Source organism: Perca flavescens, chromosome 14 (assembly GCF_004354835.1).
Source record: "Perca flavescens isolate YP-PL-M2 chromosome 14, PFLA_1.0, whole genome shotgun sequence".
In the NCBI taxonomy this organism is placed as follows: domain Eukaryota; kingdom Metazoa; phylum Chordata; class Actinopteri; order Perciformes; family Percidae; genus Perca; species Perca flavescens.
This window is the reverse complement of record NC_041344.1, coordinates 31,420,730-31,438,424: the sequence shown is the minus strand read 5'-3', so window position 1 is coordinate 31,438,424 and position 17,695 is coordinate 31,420,730. Positions and strand designations below refer to the sequence as shown.

The window sequence follows — 17,695 nt, the reverse complement described above, 5'->3', positions numbered from 1 at the left end:
CGAACAGGATGCTCCAGAAATGTCAAAATAAAATTTCCATCTGTTAATAAACATTCAGAAATAATTTACTTTAGAAGGACACTCACATATTTATTTATTCATTTATTGATTTACTATTAACTATTATACTATAGTGTTAGTGTTTTTTGTAGCCTACTATTGGTGCTCTACATAGCCATTTCTCTCTATAGGAATGGGGCATCACTGTGCGTAAATAGCCTCACAGCGCAGACACTTAGACCTGTAGTATAAGGAAGAGGATTAGGGCCACATGTGAAAAAATGTACTTGAGTTCTGAGTTTCAAGTTTTCTCAGAATTCTCAGATTACAGTCTGAATTCTGACTTTAGACTCAGAACTTAAATAGACTTTTTTTTACATATGGCCCTAATCCTCTTCCTTAGACTTCTTCTTCAGCTTCAAATAAAAAAAAAAGATTGTTTAGAATTTTGGGTACCGTGGTGTATTTTGTTTCTTTCCAAGAAAAAAAGAAGAAAAAAACAAAGATCTTTATTATGTGTGTGTCACCTGCGTTTGCTTACTCCCATTGCATCTACAACTCAGCCCATACATGAGTTTTCATATGATTATAAAGTCATCCAAATGCCATTATTGCTGCAGCAATCCCATGGACAGGCTTTTCATTTTTTTTTTTTTTTATCACATGTGGTTTGGTAAAAGGTGTGACAGACAACAAGAACCAAGAAAAAAAATAAACTTCAGGTGAGCTGTAATCTTACTAGTCTATATAAGAAATGCCAATAAACCAGAGCACATTTTTCCTCTCATCCCAGAATGCTGTGTGGACTAGCCAGACCCTCCTTCAGCACGCTTTGGAGGAGGGTCTGGCAAAGCGAGACTATAATCTTACAAACCTTGTAGATCTTGATTCTGTCTTTTGTGTCATTTTAGTGACGAGCAAAAGCCAAACAGGATGCTTCAGAAATGTAATCAGGTAATATACATTCAGAAGTAATTTACTTTAGAATAACACTCACATACTTTAATTTATTGATTACTAATTAGTAACTATTATACTCTTAGTTATTTTTTGTATAAACACATAGCCTACTATTGGTGCTCTCCATGGCCATTTCCCTCACTAAATGCCTCACAGCGCAGACACTCAAAAATGTAGTAAGACTTCTTCTTCAGCTTCTCACACTTAAAAAAAAAAAAATGTTGGGCACCGTTGTGTATTTTGTTATTTTCCAAGAAAAATAAAAAATAATAAAAAAGATCTTTATTATTGTGTGTGTCGCCTGCGCTTCTTGTCTCCGCCTTGTTCCGCGCTGCGGAGCTGCAGTGTTGCCAGCCGCCTGCCTGCCTGCCTGCCTGCCTGCCTGGGTCATTTGAAGGCCAGCAGCCACGGAAGGGTTCATACAAAGTTCACTCGCATATATTAGGCAATTCAATCTTTCATTCTCTGTGGCAAAACTAGTTGGAAATGAGCTGCACGGGGGGACGGATAACCCATTCGTCATCGGAGAGGAGAACGTGTGCTTTTTAAAAACGCCGTCCGTGTTATTTTTGGTAAGAGGAAAAAGAAAGATATCCTCCATCTCCGGTTGCGCTTTACACACGGCTGGCTGCTGGGAAGCGGGACGGGCGAGTCAATGAAAACACGTCGGGGATATTATTATTAGATTATTAGTAGATTATTAGTAGTAGTATTATGAGTCCCGTTCACACGTCCGTGGCAGCGTGACTGGACACGAGAGAAGAAAAAAAAATGGCAAATGAGCATTTAGAAGGAGCCGTGGAGCATTTTTAGTCTGAGAAAATTCATGATTCCGGTGCGGGACGAGGCAGAACAAGAGGAGCGAAATCTGTTGTGCCAAGAACCAGAGGTGGAGGAAGAAGAAGAAGAAGAAGAAGAAGAAGAAGAAGAAGAAGAAGAAGAAGAAGAAGAAGAAGAGGAGGGGGGGAGGGGGGCAACAGCGGAGTTTGATGGAGTTGTGTGCGCTTTATGCCGCTGATATTTCTCCATAACGCACCAGCAGACTGTGGCTGAACGACGCGCCGGCATCATGTTTGACTGCATGGACGTGCTGGCCGTGAGTCCCGGGCAGATGCTGGACTTCTACACGTCCAGCCCGTCCTCGTGCATGCTGCAGGAGAAGGCTCTGAAGGCGTGCATCAGCGGACTGGCGCACAGAGAGTGGCAGCACCGGCGGAGCGCACACTGTAGGTCCCAACTTCTCATCCTCCATCTCTGCGTGTTGTTGTTGCTGCTGCTGCTGGCTGTTTGTGTGCTTTACTGGCTCCCGGAAAGCTGCGAGGGGGCGATGGGCCGGTGCAGGCTGAGTCCATGGCCCCTATGGTTTACAACAAGTTGCCATAAAGGGCCTCCAGCTGTGATAATGATCAGATAATTTCAAATCACACCAATTGGAATTGTGATTTAGTTGTGGGGAAACTTTTGGATATATATAGCCTATATTCATTTTAAAGATTATTTTTCTGGTATTTCAGTGTTTTTGCAGCAGCACAAGTGATAAAGTGTCAGTTTGTTTGATTAAAAAAGAAGAGAGAAAAAAAGAGTTTGTTTTGATGTTAGGAGCCGTAAAAAAACTCCAGAACCTTCTCCCAAAACATCATATTTCACTCCTAAGGGGGGTGCGCCGCCGTCATAAATCCCGAGCAGTGGAAGTTGCTGGTGTATGGCTGCTCTCAGATCAGTTAGTTCAGAGGAATGCCCAGAGTAAACACAGGCAGGCAGGCAGGCATGCTCGCGGTGTTAACACACCTCCTCCACGGCCGCGCAGGGCAGGAGGGGCGGCCCGGCGAGCTCTCTGACACTGATTTAGATAAATGGTCCAGCGAGGACTTCTCAACAAGATTAGCAGGCTGCTATCGGAACATGTCAACCTCTCGCGTTTTCAATTGGCCAGCGGCTGATCGATGGACTGCTGCTAGTTTTTGCTCCAGCATTGAAAAGGCAGCTGGTGACTAGGAATGATACAAGTGGAAAAAAGTAGAAAGAAATTTCCACTAAGTAGGGCTGCAGCTATAACGATTATTTTCTCGAGTAGTTGTCTGGTCTCTAAAATGTCAGAAAATGGTGAAAAATGTGGATCAGTGTTTCCCAAAGCCCAAGATGACGTCCTCAAACCTCTTGTTTTGTCCACAACGCAAAGATATTAAGTGTACTGTCACAGAGGAGAGAAGACACTAGAACATATTCATATTTAACAAGCTGACATCAGAGAAATTCAAGATTTTACTAAAAAAAAGACTCAAACCGATTAATGGATTATAAAAAATAGTTGTGGATTAATTTAATAGTTGACAACTAATTGGTTAGCCTAGTAGATTCACCTTTGCAGGTCTATAACTCAGAAGGAACAGAAGGTGATCACATGAGGATAAAGTCATTATTATAATAGGAGCAAATGGTTTGTTATATTGTTTGACAACTGCAATTTTATGACAACCTGTATTTTAACAGCAGAGTGCGTTACCCCTGTGTTCCTTACATATTTACTGCATTTTTTATTTTTTTATTTACAATAACAAACAAAAACCAGACAGAGCAGCAATAGTTGTCTTATACAGGCAACTTATCAGCATCAATTGTTCTCCAACTACTTTAGTCGGCCACAAAAGTTAGCTTTGGAAGATTATAGAAGTCCATGTTGTCGCTTTGTTCAACATTTGTTGCTTCTTCTTTTTTACGTTTTTAGAAGTTTACATACTGTGCAGCTTTGTATGAAAGAGTAAACAGAAAATGTTCTGCATTTTATCAGTAGCTACACATTATTTCCATTTTTAATTCCAGGACCAAGTCCGGGTAATGTTCTGTTACTTTACAGATTTATTTCTTAGAGTGTAGCTATGCTACTTTATGTTACTTTTTACACTTATTGACTTGCTCTTTTCTTACTCTTATTTACCTTGAATTTGACTGGGAGCAACTGCAACACTCCCCCAAATTTCCCTGAAGGGATCTATAAAGTATTCTGATTCTGATTCCCTTTTCTAGTTTAGCTATATGTTCAACAGTGCATCTGTCCAGTCTTGAATGTGTGAAGCACTGCGTTCTCTCCATTTACAAAAAGAAAATCCACAGACATCCACTTATTATGATGTTGATTAGGTGATCTTGATAGAGCCCCGATTATACAGAGAGTACCGGGTCGGGTTACATATTTACAGTAAAACATGTATTATCATCCTGATGCGTGTCCAACACTGACTGTGTGCTCATCAGGCACTTGTCAGTGTTTGTTTTTTTTCCCGGCACCCTGCTGCCGCTCTGTGATTTATGCTCGCGTGATAACGAGCAGCCTCCAGCTGTCATTCCTCAGGAAGTGTTTGCTCAAGGGTGCTCAGTCAAAAGAGGCTGTTATCAGTGGAGGGAAAGTGCAAAAAAAAAAAAAAGTACAGTCGCCACCTTTGACCTGCTGCAGTGTCAGAGTGTGATGAAGAAAGTCTCAGATAGCGTACACTATAAGAAAAAAAATCTGTAAAATAAAATAAAAGTTCTGGCAGCTCATTCCCCGGACTTTGTCCCGTCATTAATGAAATGGAAATGATGTGTAGCTACAGTTAAAATACAGAACAAAATGTTGAAAAAGTGGCAAGAAACTTTAGGGGAAAAAATAACAAAAATGTCTTAAAAAGCCTCTCTGGGTCTGTTTGACTCATCAGTACATGGCCAGTTAAAAGGAGACAGTGGTGGAAGAAGTATTCAGATCCTTGTTAATGTTGAAAAAGCAACAAGAAATTCAAGAAAAAAAAAAAGTTTAACGAAATGTAAAAACCGACAAACATCGAAACAAAAGTGTTAATCTCCCAAAAACAACGTCTGTTGTGGACAAAAGTTGTCGGAGCACAGATTATGTAATTCTTAATGAAAAAACTAAAATACAACTGTGAATCCCGTTTAATGGCCGATTTCTAGTCATTTAACTGTTAATACACAGATATTTCTCACGTCAACCAAGCAATAAGTCAAGTGCAGGGTTGAAAAAGGAAGGAAAAGGAATTTTATTTTCTCTTTTTTCCCCCCCCCCAAGGTTTATTTATTAGTATCAATGTAGAACAGTCCAGAATAACAACCTACAACAGGTACATGCCAACACCAACACAGAGGCATACAACTCAATTCTACACACATACCTGCATAGGCGTAATTTACAGGGGGGGATGTTGGGGGTTACAACCCCTCCCCAATAATCAAAACTGGCCAGACCCCCTCCCAAAAACAAAACAAAAAAAACTATTATAATTTCCTTTCCATGAATAAAGACATTTGCACCATACTTTGATGCAGAAAAGGCACAAATTGTTGCAGAAAAATTCACCAGAATGCAGAAAAAGTGTTAAATGTAAATTTAGCTCAAAAGTGGAGATATCAAATTAAAATTCAATTGCTGACATTAGGAGAAACTCATAAGAGTTAAAAACAATTATCTTGTGTTTCAAATACATGGGCCAGACATGACCGTCGAATAGGGCGGGGGGGTCTGGCACCATGTAGTTCCTAGAGCAAGGCTAATCCTTTTTAGCTTTTTCGAACAAATACAGTGAGCGGTATGTCATTTCACATTTTCATTCCCAAATGTGATGTTGAACTTGTTCATACTGCTTGTGCGTGAAAATATAAAGCAATTGGAAAGTTATTTCTAACTAAAGTTTTTATCCATGTCATGTGTACTAACGTATAAAAATGGATTTGAAAAATGAGACATTATTTATAATGGTCAAACCACAGAAAATTGAATTTCTTCCCTGTTTACTTTCATTTTGCCCAAATCATTATTATTCCAATTTAATAACTCCATGAAGTGTTGAATTATAATTTTCTGTCATTTGAAATTCCTCGTATGAGTGGTAGTTTATTTCACTTATTCCACGACGTAACTGCTGTCATCAATCCTCAGAACAACACGCGGTCAAAATCTGCTTATGCTCTTGTCTATTACAGATTGCGTATTGTTTATAACATCTGGAACCTTTTTTTTCTTTTCTGTTTTACAGTCAAACAGTGAAATTAGTGGCAAAACATCCCTTAGAAATGAATCACTTGTACAAGCACCTAAGGTCTCTTAGTTCACTTAACTAAAAGCTTAATTCAATTATTAAAACATAATCATGAATGTAGTCAGACTGAGGAGAGTAGTATAGCAAAATATGTTCATAAACATTCATTAATAAAAACCTATATTTCCATTTTGATTTTTCTTTTGGCTCACCCTAGCCTCTTATTATTTTCTTATGCAACAGTTATTTTCTATGTATATATTTGTTTTCTGTATTTATTGTTTATTTTATATTCATGGGGCCAAACTTGGCCCAAATTGGGCCGCCTTGGTTTACATCCTGGCTACTGCCCTGCTCAAGAGCTGTTTAAAGTATGTGCACATGCAGCTTTAAGAAGCTGCTCTACAACTGTTTAAACTTGCAGCACAGTGTGGGGTCAGAGGTTAAATTGTAAATTTAGGGTTAGGGTAAAGATTAAAGGTTAGGTTAAAGGTTAGGGTTAGGGTTAAGCGGAGCCACAGTGCCGCTGCATGATAGCCTCGGGAAGGGTTGGTGGAACATTTGTACGTTCAAAAGTAGTTTTAATCGTGCAACAGAAAACTCAGAGTGGACAGATAGTCTAGCTAACTGTCTGGATTTACCCTACAGAGATCTGAGGAGCAGTTAACCATAGTCCTCAGAAATCCACCGCAGTTTAGAATTCTAACACAAAGAAAGAGGAAGGTGGAATTCCTCTGGAATTCCCGGCGGCACCTGAACTATCCCAGAAGTGGAACGTCGTGGAAATACACTAAAACACTAATCCCTTAGTAAAAAAATAATTTAATAATTTAATAGTAGTGAAACCAAAGAGATCCTCCCAGTCCGTCTTGACCTAGACATTTATTTATCTATCTGTTATTTAAAAGCTTTATTGACGCAGGGACAAATGGATTTTTAAATCTATTTTATCTACTGTACATCTAGGGACTCTAAACCTCCACCTAGAGGGCAGTAGCTCATACGTAGCATGTAGATCATGGCATGGGTCATCATCAACCATCCTGTTTGCCTGTTTTAGAGTAGCCTATTCATAGATAGACAGTAATTGGTGCTGACCCAAACCCCATAATCTTCCTTGTGCCATCCCAGGACACTGCCCTTTCCTTGTTTGAAGAAGGTGCTGTTTAAATTAGACTTTGATTTGAGAAAAAGCCTCTCTCAGGGTCAGTGAAATGTTGCTTTATTAATGTATTTGTTCGGGATAATGGAAACCTCCTGGGTGTTAATTAGCCACGTTGACAACGAGCCAACCATTAATGCACTTCCTCTTCCAGTTTAGATGCTAATTAAGAATGATCAAGGACCTCCTTCGCAAACATGAAATGGGCTTTGCGGCTAAGGAATGGCTGCACATGATACCCACGCTGTGTGAAGAAACATTATATCTCATCATAACAAATCCAAAAGCTATCAGACAAAAAGGTGGAAGGGTGATTTTCTATTAAAACAGCTGCTGATATTGTAGGGCTGTACGGTCAATTGAAATTTGAATCGCGGTGACGATTTCAGCTCCTAATGATCACAAAAACACATTTATCGGGGGGGACAATTATTTTGTAAATTATACTTTGCAACTAAACTCTTATTTTGTCTTGTATTCTGTATGAAAAAAAAAAGTTCAAACGGCGAAACTACTTGACACGAGTTGTCGTGTTAAGTAATCGTTAAGTAAACGTTAAGTAATCATGACTTTTTCCATAATCGAGCAGCCCTGTGATATTGTGACTTAAAAAGACAGAGTGCGATGTTCCGGCGTGATATGTTTTCTACAGATGATGTGTGTTATGGCTTAATTGGGGCCTTTTTGTCTTCAAGGTTTAAGCGCCTCTGCTATGGACATGAAAAGCCATTAGCACAGCTTGCACACACATGCTAATTTAGTGGGCGTGTGAAATGGAAGGCAGATAGGGGTAGGGGTGGTGGTGGGGGAGGGGAGGGAATAAAAAGCGATGTACAACAGTGAAATGAAAGCAGATGCCTTTCTGATGCCGGGCATGTTGAATCCACATGATTAGGCCAGTGTTGGAGTCCCACACTGATACTGTGTATCTGCACTGATCCCCGCCTTCGAAGAAATATATCAAATACTCGATCATAGCTGCAGAAAGAACACCTGTTCTTGTTTCATAGTCATAGCTGTAGCCTTTAAAAAGCATGCTTAACTCTGAAAACATTTTAATCTAGTACCCGGGGAGAACTATATATATATATATATATTTTTTTTTTTTTTTTTTAGATGTTAAACATACATGTGGATTGCACAGTAAATCCCTAAGCTTACCTGTATGGCTACCATGGCTACCTTAGTAAGTTTATCTTCAACATGTAAATTAAATGTTTGGGGTCTCCTGCTGGAGCTGATCGAAGATAGGTGGATGGATGTTTTGTTTATTTCACACATAGGACATTTTAATTAGCTAATATTGTGTTGTGTATATTTTCAGATATTTAAATAAAAAAAAAAAAAAAACTTTCCAAAAGTATTTCTTTTCCTTTTTTTTTTTTACATAATTTGCGGGCCTTCCTGCACTAACTCTGAGGACCCCCTGTTGAACATCTCTGCTTTACACTGTGAATCCAGTTCCATCTCAAAGTGCTGTCAGGGGAGAATAAAATCAGACCGGCGCTGTGCTTTTTAAGGCCACAAATTGCTGCGGATTCAAAAGAAACCCCTTTCACATTTCAACAACCTTATTTCTCTCTTCACGTTTCTTTCCCAAGCACCCCAACACCTTTATTTATTCAGGGAGTGCCAATTTCCAATGACGCCCTGATTACATGCCATATATAAAATTACAATACATATAAAAATTACTGAACTGTAAATATACAGTTGCAATACACAGTACACACATAAAACAGTTACAGAATGTTAAACAAGTCAAAGTGCACTGTTATTCAGAATACATGGACTTTTACAAGACATTTAAAGTGATTAAATGGAATCAGGCAATTTCATTAGAATCTGCAGGTTATTCCATTGATATGGAGCATAATACTCAAATACAGTTTTGCCTAATTCTGTCCTAACAAATGGAATATTTAGGACCAAGGAATCACTAGTGTGAGTGCCATAGTGATACGATTAAAAAATTCAGCGAGCTTGTTAAATATACAGGCAGTTTTATAAGCAATGCTTTGCAAATAAATCAAGTGCAGTGTTGCTCCCTTCTCAGAGCCAAACAAGTCCAGCCTACAGACGACGACGACGGAGAAAGTCTGCTTTTATGGCTGTCTTAGTTTCACATTTTATCAAAGCTTTGAAGCAGCGTGCATCTGTTGTGTTCACCACTGCCGCCGCCGCCGCTTCCCGTCAACACGTAGTTTGACCTCTGCGCTGCAACACCCCCCCCCGTCGCCGTGAGGTCGCAGAGGGGGTCAAAGGGAGGGGGGCGGTTTGGACTGCCTGGGAATCTTTAAACCCAAACACTAGTCACCTAATATGAACAGTGCCAGACTACTGCCTCCCTATCAATAACACTCACACTGTTGGGTGACGCACAATCATTTTTAATAGAAAGCTGAACGTGTGCTTTTCCCTTATTGCAATTTTGCACTTTAAGTATATTTATGATGGTATAAGATAAAATAAGATAGAGTTTATTAATCCCACACTGGGGAAATTAATTTGTTACAGAATAAGACAAGTACACATTAAATAGACATAGGAAAAGTATACAAAAAGTATAAAGAAAAAATACAATAAGAGTAATATGTTTTATTTATTTATTTATGTTATTCATGAAATGTAGTTTGAATTGAATAATTAGGGGTGAAAAAAATTTTTTTTTTTATTTTGGTATGTATTGTGACAAATAAAAAAAATTAAAAATTCTCGCTGATTCCATATCTGTTTCCATCAAAACAGACTGAAAGCAGAAAAAATCCATGTTACGTTCTTCTTTACAAAGTAAATAAATGTCAGACTCACTGACTGACGTGATGTCACTTATTAGAAAACTATTCGTTTTTAGAAATATCCCATGATATATCATCTCCAGAAGTGTGTTATTGAAGTAAAAAAATAAATAAATAAATAAATCGCAATACTCAAAACTATCAAAACGCAATACCTCTAGAATCACAATAAATTTTATTCACAATTCAAATCCAATCGGCACCCATGTATCGTGAAAGAATCGAAGAAGAAGAAGCCCTACCATCCCAGCCCTACCAATTATAGTAACTTAAATCAAGAAATAAAGTCAGAGTTGGGAATGTTTTTTCTGTCGAATAGATTTAGAATCCCGATGAAAAGCAGATCCTCACTTCTCCCCGCGACTCTCCTCGTCCATTTCCCCAGCAGACATGAAGTCAGATGACTGCTCCTCATTGTTATTTTCTTTTCCTTGAGTGTTTAAAGCTCTTCTAAATATCCCCGCTCTGTAAAACGCATCGGAGAACAGAGCAAAGCTGCTTCTAATTTGCTGTACTCCGGGTGAACTTTGACCATTTCCTCTGACTGGGCCTGCTGTGCTCCTGCAGAGACAACCTGCAGGAAAAACACTCTGAGACGGCATGGAGCGCAGTGGTGGAATGGAACTAAGTACATTTACTCCAGTACTGTACTTAAGCGCAAATGTTGAGGTACTTGTACTTTACTTGAGTTTTTTCTTTTCATGCCACTTTCTACTTCTACTCCGCTACATTTCAGAGAGAAATATTGGACTTCTTACTCCACTACATTCATCTGACAGCTTTAGTTACTAGTTACTTTACACATTAAGATGTTTGCACACAAAACACATGTAGTTTACAAAATCTGATGTTTGATTCTAAATGAAACTAGCCAACAATATAACGGCCTACAAGTCCAGCTGAAATGATTAGACCATTAAACACACAATTATTTGGATCTTTTACACTTTCTAAATGGAAGGATTTTTATTTACTTTTAATAATTTAACTACATTTTCCTGATGATACTTACACACTTTTACTGAAGTAACAATTTCAATGCAGGACTTTTACTTGGGAAAGTATTTTTACAGTGTGGTATTAGTACTTTTACTGAAGTAAAAGATCTGAATAATTCTTCCACCAATGATAGCCAGAGACAGCTGAGAGAAGGGGGGAGGAAAGAGAGGGGGAGGAGAAGAGGAGGAGAGGGGCTGGAACCAGCAACTGGGAGTAATATTCCTCTAACCCTCCCAGGCTATGCCCACCGCTACACACCCAAATCACCACAGCTTTCCCCTTAACACAAACCAAACACACAAACACCCCGAGGAGCTCCAGGAAATGCCTCTTTCTTTCTCTTCATCCATCTTTTTTTGTTGTTGCTCTTTTATAGAAATGGGACGATATGCTTTTGTCCTGATTACATGTTTTTACGATACATGGGTACCGATTCTTTTTTGTATTGCAATTTGTATTTATTTTTTGCGATTCTAGAAGTAATGTGATTTGATAGTATTTAGTTTGAGATTTTCTTTTCCTTCTTTACCAAAAAACCAAAGTTAAATAATATACTTCAAGAGACAATATATCATGGGATATTTCTAAAAACTAATAGTTTTCTAAGAAGAATGCACATCACATGTCAGTTAGTCTGACATTTATTTATTATTTATTTATTTACTTTTTCTGCTTTGGCTGTTTTTGCTGGAAACAGATTATACAGTAAAAACATTAAAAAAAAATCTAGGTGAATCATTGGTAAAAAAAACAAAACAACAACATAAAAATAAATAAAGAATATTGATTCTGGCAAGAAAACAAATCCATTTTAAAAATCGTCACACAAAATAATCATGATTTGATTTTTTTTTCCCCCACACCCCTGTTTTTCTCTCCCTGTTTTAGTTTTTGGCAGATCTGTTATCATTTGCCACGTTTAACGCAATCACTGCAATTTATGGTTCTTGCTTTCAATTGATTTCTATTTAAACTAAAATTAAGTGTGCACCTTCTGCCTGCATTATGCAGAATGCGGAATGCGGCATCATTGTGTTAAATTGCCTGTGTGCTGCCTACGACAGACTTTGCTTCAGGTTCTTTGCCATCTGTTGGTGGTGTAGACCATGTGGGGAGAGTTTTACATGTCAATGCTTTTTAGACTGGGGGAACTGGATATAAGCACATAGAGGGCACAAAGAGCGGATAGATGACGCTGCAGCTCTGCAGATTATTTCAACATTACCTAAATCAGCTCCTATCCTGCCTCCCACTACTCATTGTGGGCTGGACCAGTGTCAATGTTTGGGTTTTTGGCGCCCACTGTATATTTATTGAGGGTTGCTGCCAAGAGCCCAAAGACAATTTACTGGTAATGACCGTTTTCTACTGCATTAGATCTGTGTCTAAAGTCTGAGCAAGCAATGAAATGTTCTACACACAGCGTTTTGCACACACATAAATTATTATTATTATTATTATTATTATTATTATTATTATTATTATTATTATTATTATTGTTTTTTTCATAAACCTATGGTATTTAAACCCTCTGAGGTCTAAGGGCGTTTTTACATATATTTTTAAATTTACCTTTTAAGAGAAATGTATATAACTTGATCCCCATGTGTTTCATATCATAATGTTCAGAACAAACCCAGCTGAGGCCCAAATTTGTTCTAGAGCAATGTGTAAAGAGATAATTTGGCCCTAAAGCTGAAAAGTTGATTGCTTTTTGAAATTTCTCAAATCACTTCAAAACAAACCTATACTCAATTGTTTTGGTGCTTGAAATGAATTAACAAAAGTCTTGGATTCACAAAAGTAGCTTAATATATGAACAAAATAGTAAATACATGTCTAAAATAAAAAAATTTAATATTGCTTTTTGAGTGTTGGACTCGCTGGGGCGTCTCTTGTCCTGGTTAATTCCAGCCTCAATTTGGATGAAATACTAGCAAGGTCATCCAATCTAGCGCCTAAATCTTAACTATATTCCAGGAATCCCATCAGTTTTGCACTTACACTAAATCCAATGTCAAATCATACTTGAATGTTTCCTCACTGTGAATTATTCACAGGCTCCAAATTGTACAGCAACTAATGACAAGGAATTAGAACAGAGATATTCAACAAGGGGTCCATGAACCCTAGGCGGCCCTCAGAGTTAGTTCAGGGCACATACATTATTTTTTGTAGAGAAATTATTAACACACAAAGAATAATTCCATTTTGGGCCACTCTGTGATCAATACATTGTTTTGGGTGTTTAGTATTCACAAGTAGCTACATAATACTTATGTCATACCAATTTTGGAAGAAAGCCTGTTTTCCATTACAAGAGGGATCTTATTTTTATAGTTTTGGCTATTATACTATTGGCAATAGTAGTGTTGCAACTAACAATTATTTTCATTGTTGATTAATATGTGGACAATTTTCTGGATGAATGGATTAGTAGTTTAGCATCTAAAATGTCAGAAAATGGTGAAAAATGTGGATCGGTGTTTCCTAAAGCCCAAGATGACGTCCTCAAATGTCTTGTTTTGTCAACAACTCAAAGATATTCAGTTTATTGTCACAGAGGAGAGAAGACACTAGAACATATTCACATTTAACAAAGTTGCAATCAGAGAATTGTTTACTTGAAAAATGACTCAAACGGTTAATCGATTTTCAAAATGTTTGCAGATTAATTTAATAGTTGACGACTAATCGATTCATCTTTGCAGCTCTAGACATTTGTGACTTGGGTCTTTAGCATTACGGATCCAAGATGAACTGACTTTATTCTTCTTCTTTGGCACCAAAACTGTTATTGCAGTTTTTTGATTAGGGCTAACCCTATTAGATTAGATAGATTTTATTGATCCCAAATTGGTAAATGTCAGTGCTACAGCAGCAACATATCAGACAGCACACACACAGAATATATATGTATATATATATATATATATATATATATATAACTATTCAAAAATTCCCCAAAAAATTATTGATTTGTTTTTAATAGAAAATGACTCAAACCAATTAATCTGTCAAAATGTTTGCAGATTAATTTAATACTTGACATCTAATGGATTCATCAATTAATCTTTGCAGCTGTCATAACACTGTTCTCCCCAGGTTATTTGCTGACATCTTGATATCGCAAAACAAAATTCAGACATGGCCGAAACACGAGCGGTCACATGATCAGATGGGCTAGTCTCCTCCTTTTGGAAAAGACCAGACCCATTTTGATATGCTCTCACCATAGCTCTGCCTGTACACCCTCATACTGGACCAAGTAGAAAACCCCATAAGCTGAAGGATGCATTTGTTGCTAATGAGCTTTTCATTTTTGAGAGACTGTGGCACTAAGTAATGGCACATCAGATGAATTCACACCAGGGCCTTTATCAGATGCAGACATGAGGATATTATGACATCATGTCTTTGTGCTATCAGTCAAAACTCATTCTAATTTGAGAGCAAAGTTTTAAAGTTCACACACTTTCATCAGCTGTATGTTTTGACGTTCATCCCTCATACTGACTAAAAAAGCCAGTATCTGCCAAGTACGTATAGAGCTCTACAGTGAGCTCCCACTTTTTAAATGTTTTTTTCCCCATTCTCTCCTTTGACGGTTCAGAAAATGTTTATAGAAAGAGTTTTAAAGGGGTGATAGAATGCAAAACTGATTTTACCATGTCATAGTTGAATAACAACAGTTTGGTGGGTAAATAAGACATACATTGAACCTCAAAATCTCATTGACATCCCTTTCCTCTGCAAATATCACAATTTGAAACTTCCTCTGAAAACGGGCAAATCTCAACCAACTACCGAGTTGACGTCAACTCGGTGGCTCCTCCTTATTTAGCTTTAGTCTCTACCTTTGTCATGCCCCAACATTTACATCTTCTGAATAGGGCAAATCTCAGAAATGTTATACGTTGTTCATCTGCTATTTTATCACTAAATTCACTTCTGAGACTTTTTTATGCAAGACATCAATTATGTAGAGGTGAAATATGTCAGGTGAGGTCAGCGAGCTTGTTACGCCCACAATCTCTTATCACAGGTTCCAGTTAATCTTACAATGGATATGAGTTATTTAAACAAACGATTGGGGAAATAAACGCCTCTTGTCCATGAGTGAGCTGGACGGAGCTCAATCAATGAGATCTAGCTTGCCTCCTCCTAAGGAGACCCCTCAAATTCACAAAAGGGTTAGCTTTGTTAAGACGTTAAGGTAGCTGTGATATACATGCCGTGATGAAATTCAAACTGTAAAAATACGATAGTTATGCCGGCAGCTGGCAGCCAGCGTGCTCCATGGTGCCCCGAGCCCCGGTAGTCCAGTAACCCAGAAAGAGTGACTTTCTCCTGGGTATGGAGCCCAGCAGGGGCAGACTGTGTGGATCTCCTGAAGTCAGACACGTCTTACCAAATTTGCAATTAGCCATACATTTTTGTAAAACTGCCCATATTTGAGCTTTATATAGTTGATTTCTTGCATAAAAAAGTCTCAGAAGTGAATTTAATAAAGAAATAGCAGACAAACAATGTATAACGTTGCAGCGTCTGAAATATGACACCTGCTGTCTCTTCTATAATGTGTGTGTATGTGGTTCGCTCAACCAATCAGTGCACAGCTCATCTAAATATTCATGAGCATACCATATTTGGAAGAAAAGCTGTTGTTCCAAATAGAGACATTCGGATGCATAAGGGCCAAAAGAATAGCACCTGGGACATTTTCAGCCCAACCAATGTTACATACCCCATTAGGAGACCTTAAGGAACAGTTTGAAATACCCTATATAATCATTCTATCACCCCTTTAAGCCTGGAACCAAGCCGACCAGCTACTAGATGAATCATGATCATAAAACATCTCATTTGGCGCAAAAGAACATTTTGAAAACGGCAAACGATTATTGACCAGATAATAGACGCAAGGTTTGCGGGTGCGTTAAACATTTTCATGGTAACAGTGAGCTTCACCAATTAGAGAAATATGGGTAGTGTAGTACTTCTGCATGACATCGCTTTTCCTATAACAAGGTAGATTTCATACGGACTTGTGGCTTCTAAACCATTGTTTCTGGTGGTCAGTTTATCTTGGATGTTTTAGGCCAAAGATCTTTAACAGGGATTGTTCATTTTGTGAGTTTTCAGTAATTAAAATGTCTGTTTAATGGTGTTACTCGCACTACTAGTGTACCCGCCGGTGTAGAGCTGTAGGCACCAACGTTTCTTTCCGTCACCGTATGGCGCCTTATTCGTGTCTTTGCATTGACTTTGTATGTAATCGCGCCATAAGGATTTGCTGTGCCACATGGATGTTTAACATGAAACATGATTTATAACATCATGTCAACAATTATTATTTTTATAGCTTATTGTTTGTCTGCTATACATAACTTTTTATTCGCTAAAAATGTATGTATAAAGGCTTTAGGCTGCCCTACACATTATTGTAGGCCCAGTTTAGTATGCAACTTAAGTAGTATGCTCTGTCTCTCTCAGTTAAAGGGGTCCTTGGCTTAAAAAACATGCAATACCCCTGGTTTAGACATTATGGCTAATAATCGAAATCCTTATGCAGAGGAGCGGTTTTCTCTTGTCTTTCCCGTCATTCTGCCTGCAGCCTCCAGCAGGGAGTGTGTGCTTTCCTGTTCGACCCCTGGCGGCAGGTTCAGCCAGAGGCTAAGAGTTCAGCAGGCACACATTTTTCTATGCCTGCTCTTAAGCCAGGCTCGCCGTTTGTGCTTGTCTGTCACCAGCCTTTATTTCTTAACATGCGGGGAAGTCGACTCAAAGTTCAATCACGCAGAAAATGGAAAAAGGCTCTCCTGCACATGATAGGACCTATACGCCAGCATACAGGTACCCATTGGCCACCCCCTCCTTACACAAACACACATACACACACACACACACACACACACACACACACACACACACACACACGTAATGAATCCACATTTATGCGTCCCATCTGTCTGCAGGTGGTCACACTGCATCCCAGACGCAGCCATGAGTTTCTAATAGGCACCAGGGCTGAATTGTTGGCACTGCCTCTCCTCAGTGTGGGACTACCCAGCCATGACAAATGCTCCAAAGGCATATCAGTAACAAAAGTATTTTTTCTCTCAATGTATGTTAAAGTGCGCCGCACCATGTTTGATACAGGGCAGGGATGTTACTGTGTGTGTGTGTGTGTGTGTGTGTGTGTGTGTGTGTGTGTGTGTGTGTGTTTGTGAAATGAAACACTTCTTTTATCAAAGCAACCATACATGCACACACTGAATTAGGAGATCAGAGAGCATATGTCAACCAATGTGAATTATGTTGAAGATATATTGCTCTTGTATCAATATTTAGGTTACAGCTAAATTATATATTTATGTAATATTTCAGAACAAACAAACATGGTCACTTATGGATCCAAAATATCAAGATGTCGACAGCCAAAATGCAAACTCAAAACGGCAATCCACATAGAAATGGATGACTTCACTGATGCTACGCCCCTTATTTTTACAGTTCATGGTTGCAACTTCTTCAGTGTTAGGATCTAAGGCTTGTCTCCTCTTTTGCATTATTATGAATTGATTCTTTGGCTTTTGACTTTTGGTCCTTCAACAGGGACACCAACATCCAAGGACAGGTACACTGTCATCTCTTAAACAGTGTGTCTATAAATAGTGTATGGAGGGAACATACTCAAAAGCGTGCAGCATGGAATTAGGGCATAGCTATAGAGTTTGTCAGACTTG

At 38.5% G+C, this 17,695-nt stretch overlaps 1 protein-coding gene across 1 annotated transcript in view; it reads left to right on the top strand.

Annotated features, from left to right (window-relative positions):
• Positions 1-1,936: 1,936 nt before the first annotated feature.
• The window catches only part of LOC114567794 (retinoic acid receptor alpha-A), a 128,149-nt gene continuing 112,390 nt past the window's right edge, over positions 1,937-17,695 (top strand). The window contains exon 1 of the mRNA XM_028596898.1: positions 1,937-2,186. Within this exon, the coding sequence (XP_028452699.1) occupies positions 2,030-2,186 (157 nt within the window). The 5' untranslated portion in view covers positions 1,937-2,029. The remainder of the gene's footprint in view (positions 2,187-17,695) is intronic.